Source organism: Populus nigra, chromosome 6, assembly GCF_951802175.1.
Source record: "Populus nigra chromosome 6, ddPopNigr1.1, whole genome shotgun sequence".
In the NCBI taxonomy this organism is placed as follows: domain Eukaryota; kingdom Viridiplantae; phylum Streptophyta; class Magnoliopsida; order Malpighiales; family Salicaceae; genus Populus; species Populus nigra.
In genome coordinates this window covers 2,755,999-2,764,482 of record NC_084857.1, presented here as the reverse complement: position 1 = coordinate 2,764,482, position 8,484 = coordinate 2,755,999, and the positions used below count along the sequence as shown (strand labels likewise).

Sequence of the window (8,484 nt, the reverse complement as noted above, 5' to 3'; positions counted from 1 at the left end):
CTCACTTGTGGGGTTTCTCCTGAAATCATCATTTAACAAAATGGTAGGACCCGGTAGTCTTGTTTCAAGATCATGCAAGCAACTTGGGAAGTTCAATCATTTCCCCGTGCAGCAGGGAAGATGGCTGTTGAACATGGACGAGGATGAAAGCTAGAGACGTGTGGTTCGGTTTAGGCAATAGTGATACTTCATGTCCATCACTTGTGGTTTAGCTGAATCAAGTTGTTCTCAAAGCCCTGTGCTTTGATTTCTAATCTAGGAGGAGGGAGATCCATAAACTTTGATTTTACTTCAGAGGTTGGGCAACCCACAGTATTAGAGCCTTGGTCAAGAAAATGCAAGCAAGAATTTGATGTCAGTGCGTGGAAATCAAACTAAGAATTAATGACAAAATGAATGGTAGAGATCGTTCATTTTTGCAAGGAGCTGTTGCGCATCTTTCAATTTTCATGGAGCATTTGACCAGTTAGCTGAGAATTCGACTGACCATGATATCTTCTTTTCAAAGTTTCTCTTCATTTTTATTTTTCACTGACGAGGGCAAGGAAACTTGCAGTAGCTCAAACCTAGTTTCAGTTGAAATTTCTGCAAGTATCAGTGGGAATCTAAGGGGGGAAAAAAATTCCTTTCGTAAGAAAAACTTGCTCCAAGACTACGCAAGAAATCAATTGCAAATGACAACGACCCACAATGCTTGCAGAGGGGATGGGCTGCCCTGTAAAACGCCAACCACATCCTAGGCAATATTTGCAGGAAAATCCATAATCATTGAAGATGAATAGAAGTCTGAGGAAGCTTATTGGCTTCAGATAGACATGCTCAGGAACAAATGGAATGTAAAAAAACTGCAGGAACTAGTTCAAATTCATAAATCCAAATGGTAAACTACAACAACGTGGCCACAGTATGATGGCCTGAACATGAGATTCGTTTCATCTCACAAGCTTAAGTTATTTGAACTTTTTCATGCAACCCATCAACATACCGCATCAATTTAACCCCTGTAACTTATTATGCAAACACTAGAAGAAACCAGACAGCTGAAATGATTGTGTTTATGTACAAAAACTCGGAAATGCAGCTTCAAGACATGTGAAATTACCGAATCTGAGAAGAATATAATTATTGCTCATAGCATGACCCTGGACCACTTGGAGGTTGTCTCGCATAGTAGTTTGTGACAGGAGCAGCCTGAACTCCACGTCTATTCAATAGGCATCTGAAGTAATGCAAGCGAGGTAGTGCAGTTAAGGTAATATTTCCTGAGGATATGGTCTCTCTGTTGCTCCACAAGCGCTCTATAGATGAGATAAAATGGACAACAACACCGTGTAAGAGCACAAAACACGTATATAAGATATATTTCTGCAAAATTATAATTCAAATCCATGCAAAACCAAGTTGTTTCTCTCGGACACAAATGTCATTACAGATCATCCTACAAAAATACTGATCCCGTACAAGCAACAAACTGAGGCTTGTTTTCAAACCATTAACTCATGTCAAAAACTACATATAGCCACAATGAAGTGATTCAATTGTCCAGAAACTTTAAATGATCTCCGAAAGATCACTAATTTATTAAAACTAACTCTGAAGTAGCCGTCCATTAATGTGCTCTTAAGGGTGGGGAAAAGGCTTTTCAGTTGACAAATAAGCACCTCCCATTCTTTCACATCGACAAGAGGACATCTACTGTAAATTTTAAATGCAGGCTGAATTGTCTGCATCTTAATCAGAAGCTCGTGAAAATATGTTGAAAAACTCCAAAATTAACTTCATTTTTTTGCAACCACTCTTAATGATGATGTATTTGACTATAGGCATACCTGCTGCTGCTGCTGCCCGAGGCCATATTGTTTGCTGAACAACTGAGGTATCAGCTGTCTCGGACCACATGCAAACTTCTCCTCCAAGCACTAGCTCTTGCATAGAAGTATCATTTATCCCTTCAAGTGGCTCAGCCTTGTAAACTTCATACCAAGGGACATCTAGATGGTCCAGATACCAAAATCCCTGATTGCTGAAAATGCATCTGAAACCTTTTGCAACAGCCTTTGCACAAACCCCACCACCCAACCTGCAGCAGCAGAAAGAAAAGTTCATTATTGAAAGATTGATATTGTTATCCTGGAATGATACTAAAATGGAAGTATGTGGGAACAGAAACGCACCAGTTATGCACTATAGTCCTTGGATTAAGGTTTGATGCAAATGTATTGAATGTTTCTTCCCTGTGATAATAAAATAAAGATCTGTCAAATGTCTATAGAGCTAAAAATCTCTAATTTGAGGAACAAACAAAATGGATAGGAAGTCTATTTCAACAGGTCATCTTGTCACGATACGTCTGAAGACAGGAAAATCCAAGAGTAAAATCGATTTTGAAGTGTTGGAATAATTTAATATGATGCAGATACAAACATACCAGTTGACCGGGGTCCAACCTTTTGAAATTGCTATTTCTTGAGCTCTCAATACAAAATATTGATATGCTTCCTTGGTTGTCATGTTGTGATCAAGAAGCCTACAGTTGGATTGATGAACATTTCAATAAATATATAACTTAGAAGCCAAATAATTTTCACACTTAATTAAGGGCAGGAAACATTCAATCAGATAACAGATAAATGGAGGAACGACTATATTATATACCTATATGAAAAATTACTGACAGGTCCCCTGCCTCAATACCTGGCACTTGGGTGATTCCAATATGTAAACATGACAATCATGATCTATTAAGATCACCCAGAAACTAAGTACGCATCAAAGCACATTTATAGGATACAATTAAACATAAAATATTTAAAATGCTTAGCAGAACCAATCACTTTGTTTATTATTTTCATCTTTCATGTAAATCAGTTAAGCTGGAGACCCTGCGACTTCAAGTTTCTGAAATAGATGGATATCGAACACTGAAAAGAAAGAAAGAAAGAAACCCCACACTTTGGAAAAAAATATGCTATAAAGGCCTGTCAGGCATGATGCAACATAAAAACAAACCAACTTCCAGAACAAGCATTTTTGCCTTATTTGAGAAACTTTTCATGTGCAGTACAGAACTAACAAGTAGAGAATGTCTAGGACTCACTGTATTGGATTTCAACTGATCGTTTACAACTCCCATCATCTTGTTTGTTTAAATTTTTGTACTTTCCATTTATTTCTAAGGACAATGAGCCACAGAGACTGTATGACACTCCCCTAAAGTATAAGCTGAAGGCAAAATGCTGGAGAGACATCAGACTGCAAAAATGGAAAGTACAAATATTTTTGCCTAAAAACTTCCTACACCAGAGATAAATGAAGTAACATGTGCTCACAGCAGAAATTTAACTAATAAGTTCGCATGAGAAGGTAAATTCTAAAGGTTTTCTATCCATGTTCTTCAAGCTATACTCTAGCAAGATATTTACATGCTCAATTTAGCAGGTTAGTTTGGAACTATGCATAGTCACATAAAAAGTGAAGAAGATGATAACGCAAATGAGTTCAAGAATGTACCATTGTTTCACATGCGATGTAGAGTTCCAGCAATCTGTCAGACATTGAACCATTTAGCATTCACTAAACACCATAAGCATGAAAATTGAGACGTGCACACAGTGTGAGCAGTCAGAAGCCAAATTTGGCCTATTTCTAAAGCAAATATAAGCGATTTATATCGGTAATAAATGGGTTTTTGAAATTGAAGCTTATTGGTAATGAGCTGAATAATATCTTGTGCACAACTCTCTCAAGCTCTGGCCAGTCAAGTTAATGGCTGCTTCTTTATCAAAGTAGGAGAACTCTAACACTAAAAATGAAAAATGAGAGTTTCGGACAAATCAGTTATTATGCGATTTCCAATGACATTTGAGATTGCAAGTTTTCATTTGAATGTCACAGGAGGGGTTTCTATATCAAGATTATTATCTGATGTCAATTTAGTCACTTCATAGGGATAGCATATAAATAATATCTAATGGACTTCAGAGTTTTTTGTTCCATTTAAGTTTCAATTCCTCTTCTTTCCCCTCCCTCTGTATCTTTCTTTTGTCCACTTCAGTAGCAAGTGCCTAAGCATGACCAAATCAGTCACATACACAACCACCTTGTTTCTATTAGAATTCCATAAAACTATGCGACCTAAAATGACACATCAGAAAGTTAGAAAAGGCTGTGTAATCTGCTTGCTGGTGAGGCAGCAGCAAACACCTCTTGAAAACTGAAAGTCCCGTTGCTCTAGTTATGAAAGCTTTTTGCATGAGAGCTAGTTTTTTTAATCAATTAAATGGTTGCAACATCTTGGCTTTCAATAAGAAAACCACTTGTACTGACCTGTGTTAACCTCATCACCGCCCAAGTGAAAGAGCCCAAAGGGGAAAATTTTTCTCAGGTCTGTAAAAAAGAAGAAGCACGGGTCAACAATTAAAAGAGAAGGAATGCATACTCAACGATTAACTAATTTCATTTTCAACTAACATAAAACATTTTACTGGTTCAGCTCAAAGCCAAGAAAATCCAACAGAGATTACTATAACTGCCACGAACTGGATTGCTGAAAATATAACTGAGCTAAAACCCAGTTCATTTGCTTTATACAGAATCTTCAAGCATAGATATCCATGTCCTGACTGTGTTCCTCAAATAAAAAAGGTGCTCAAGATTCATGTAAACATAAAAAATTGCAGGGGTGCAAAAAGTGAACTTGACGACTAGCAAAGAAAGGAATAAAAGGAACTTAACCTGTCATGATGCCAGAGATCACGTCAAAAGTATAATTTTTTGAAACATCAAGTGGCTCTCTACAGGAAGGAGAAGGCCAAAGGTCAGGATATCCAGTTCCCCTACAAAAAAAGACCACAAGTTTAGAGTTTTAAAATGGAGAACTTGATAGAGCAAGAAAATACAACCAGTCAATTAAATTCTAAGGGAAATTGAAAGCTTAAGCATTTTCTTCATTCTCCTTTTACAAGGGATAAGAAAAAAACACATCACTATATTAAAGATTGGTGTGATGAAAGAATCACATCCCTCATATTAAATATGATTAAGAAATGTTTGCCAAATCTGAGCTAAACCAAGAAAATTTCTTACAAGGAGAAAGTCAAAAACAAAATTTGATAAGAACTGCTTTACCATGATTCTGCATGCCCAGGAACGTCTATCTCAGCCATGACATTGATACCTGCCATAAAACATGCATAGATAGTAAGAAAAGCATACACAAAAGAAGCTATAGCTAAAAATTCTGAATTGGCCTATTGAGGAAATAATTGCACTTTGTTTTTCCCATCAAACTCACTGTGTCACGCTTTCTGGTAATTACATTCAATCACAAAAGAAAAAAAAAATTGCTCATTTTGAAACGTGATCTAAAAATTTTATCTCTAAAGTTTCAACAGATAAAATGATGAGACTCACCTCTCATTTTGGCAAAGCTTTATGTTATTCCATGGAAACACAAACAAAGAAAAAAAAGTATTACATGTTAGTCCAGGCAGATTGAGGAAGCATAACATTCAATAGGTATGATAAAGACCCTGACATAGGCTGGGGAATTTATTTTTTTCTAGGAAAGAAAAAAAGACAAATATGCATTATTTTGTTCAAAACCAAAATTTTCAAGTCATAAAAAGTCTAGTTTGCTTAGACCATTCATTCTATGGATTCCATTAAAGTTGAGTCCCTCACCATTTATATAAGCTATATGAAACTTACTTAAATAAGAAAGTTATTGAATGAGCAAAGGAATCTTACTCCACAATTTCATATGCATCTTCAACTGTGTATCGTTCCCATTTTGTATATGAACCTTTCCATAAATTTGGATAGGAAGGTACTTCTAAAGGAAATGACTCCTCATCTATAATGTGCCAATGGAGGACATTCTACTGAATGTAATGTCCAATATCAGATAATGACAAAATAATAAAAGGAGAAAAGAATGGTAATGTAGAAGTGCGTGCCTGAATGAATTCCAGTTGTGGAATACAAATGTAGAAGTGTGTGCCTGAATGAATTCCAGTTGTGGAATACAAAGCTCTCAAACAACAACATTACTTACAAGTTTAGCATATGACATTGATTCGATTATCTGCTTAATGACACCAATTGGTAGGTAGTGCCTTGATGTGTCTGCAAGAGTGTATTTAAGAAGGGAACTAAGAAACATTTTAATAAAAAAAATATTTTAGGTAAATAGTTTGCAAGTTGCTATCTCCCTCAACAAAAGAAATGTGTCTCACCAAGCAAAAGCCCACGGTATGCAAATCTCGGTTTGTCTAGAACGTACCATGGGGCTCTGTATATTTGCACTGCTTTAGTTTCATAATCAAATGCACAAAGTTGACTGAACGTCTGAAAGATCACAGCAAAGAAAATGAAAGGGATGGTTATCATACACAACTCCAACCACTCATACACTCATCATTCTTTTCTAGCAGTTAGTTCAATATTCACACTCAATGAAATCACAAGTAGCCATGCAATAAAGATGAACTCATGATGGTAAAAATTCAACGCTGGATTTTTTTAGTAATGGCAAACAGGTTTTCAGAGGTCAAGGTGAGCACAACATGAGAGTAAAAGTAAACAGAGAATTTGACCTATTTGTGGTGTTTATTCTTAATGACCATGCATTTACTCTGTGTGGGGATGAATTGAAGTAAAAAATGTAGCTAATCTCTACCTGCTTAAATTTGGATGCTCTCACGTTCCAAAACTAACCATTGGTTTTGAATTCAATGATTTGGATTAGATGAAAAAAACAAAACAGTAAGAAATTAAGTTGTTATCATTTTTTATCATGCACTAAATCATGTTCATTCAATTTGAATTCAATAATTTAGATTTAACGAATCACTAGAACAAAGTAAACACACATACCTCCAACCCTCGCAATGCACCATACACAGTATTTGCCTGCAACAACAATAACAAGAATATCAACATCACTAGAACAAAGACATAACCATCCAGAAAATATGATCGTACATTAGTAACTTTCCATTCAGTAATAAAGTAGCTGGACTTGAGAATTAATCCCCATACCACATGTACACTATATTTGGTAGAAAAAAGTCATCTCCTTTCTTTTCATTACATTCTACCAAACTACAGTAAAACAAACAGTGTCCTATTCTTCAGGAAACAATCGAAGAATTCATCTGGATCTCCAACGACTCACAAAAACAACTTCTCTTAAATCTCAAAATTGAAACTTTACCTCAATATACGCTTCCCCGATAATAGACTGCCCATTTCTCTTTTCCACAAGCAACAAATAACTCTCGTCCACTCCAAGTTGAAGCTGCAACAACCCCAAAACAACAAAAAAAAAACCCAGATCATCAATCAGTCCCCATGATGATGATGATCATCATCATAAAAAAGAGAAAACATCTCAGTTTTATCACTCGATCTTTCATATACCCAAAACCCATTTCCCAAACAGTCCCAGACATCAAAAAGTCTCAAACTTACCTCCTCATTATCAGAAAGAACAACAATCTTCAAAACCCCAATATCAAAAACCAATCTTTTATTAACAGAGTAACTCTTACTGCTATGCTTGAATATAATCTTTTTATATCTGCCAAACCCGTCTTTAATAATACTCGAATTCCCTCCTTTGCCACCAAGAACTAGCGACAGTTCCGGGTCAACGGAGAGAGTGTTATTTCCAGAACTGAATTTCGCCGGCAAAGGCCACACATAGGTGAGATTGTCATCCAATTCAGCTGATGAATACAGCAGAAACGTACAGATAGTGAAGAGAAACAGTAGATATGATTTCATGATAACTCACACGGTCAACAGAGAGAGCAGAGGAGGAGGAGGAGGAGGAGGAGTGGACAAATGGAGTAGTAGGTGCGTAATGATGATTGGGTTTTTCTTTCTTTCCACTTTGATTAGGTGAGCTCATTTTTTGTTACTGAAAGATAAACAGTGCTCATGCTCCAGTAACTTTTGTTACGGAAATGAGAAGACTTTTACGTAAAATTCATTATTTCTATTTCATATTCAGTGATAAAGTCATGGTGACTTCAAGTTGTTGTGGATAATTCCTCTCTTGATACCGTTGAGTGGATTGATTGCAAGGTAGGCTGCTGATATCATATACTTTGAGTTTGAGGGAAGAATATGGGTCAAAATGATTGCATTTACTGTTTTTTTTTTAAAAAAAAAACATTCAAGATAGCTCGGCTGTAGCTTACTTCCAATTCCTAGCGCTGGTCCCGCCCCTGAAGAAAATCTGTGTTTGGAATTGTTTTTTATTTTTTTTATTAAAAAAATATTTTTATATTTTTAAAAAATTATTTTTGATATTAACATATTAAAATAATTAAAAAATATTAATTTAAAATAAAAAAAATTAAAAATAAATGATCTAAGACAGTATTTGATATTGTATTTTGAAAGCACTTTTGAAAAAAAATAAATTTTTTTTGTTTTAAATTAATATTTTTGATGTTTTCATATTATTTTATGTAC

At 35.6% G+C, this 8,484-nt stretch overlaps 1 protein-coding gene across 1 annotated transcript; it reads right to left on the bottom strand.

Annotated features, from left to right (window-relative positions):
* Positions 1-837: 837 nt before the first annotated feature.
* Positions 838-7,943, bottom strand: LOC133696726 (beta-hexosaminidase 1). Its single transcript, XM_062118995.1, has 15 exons — positions 7,474-7,943; positions 7,217-7,300; positions 6,877-6,912; positions 6,237-6,348; positions 6,056-6,126; positions 5,749-5,879; positions 5,413-5,429; positions 5,128-5,176; positions 4,735-4,835; positions 4,327-4,386; positions 3,511-3,544; positions 2,429-2,527; positions 2,175-2,234; positions 1,830-2,080; positions 838-1,298 (listed from the first exon to the last, which is right to left on the bottom strand). The coding sequence occupies exons 1-15, from the start codon at positions 7,786-7,788 to the stop codon at positions 1,123-1,125; spliced, it is 1,596 nt and encodes a 531-aa protein (XP_061974979.1). The 5' UTR covers positions 7,789-7,943; the 3' UTR covers positions 838-1,122.
* Positions 7,944-8,484: the final 541 nt, after the last annotated feature.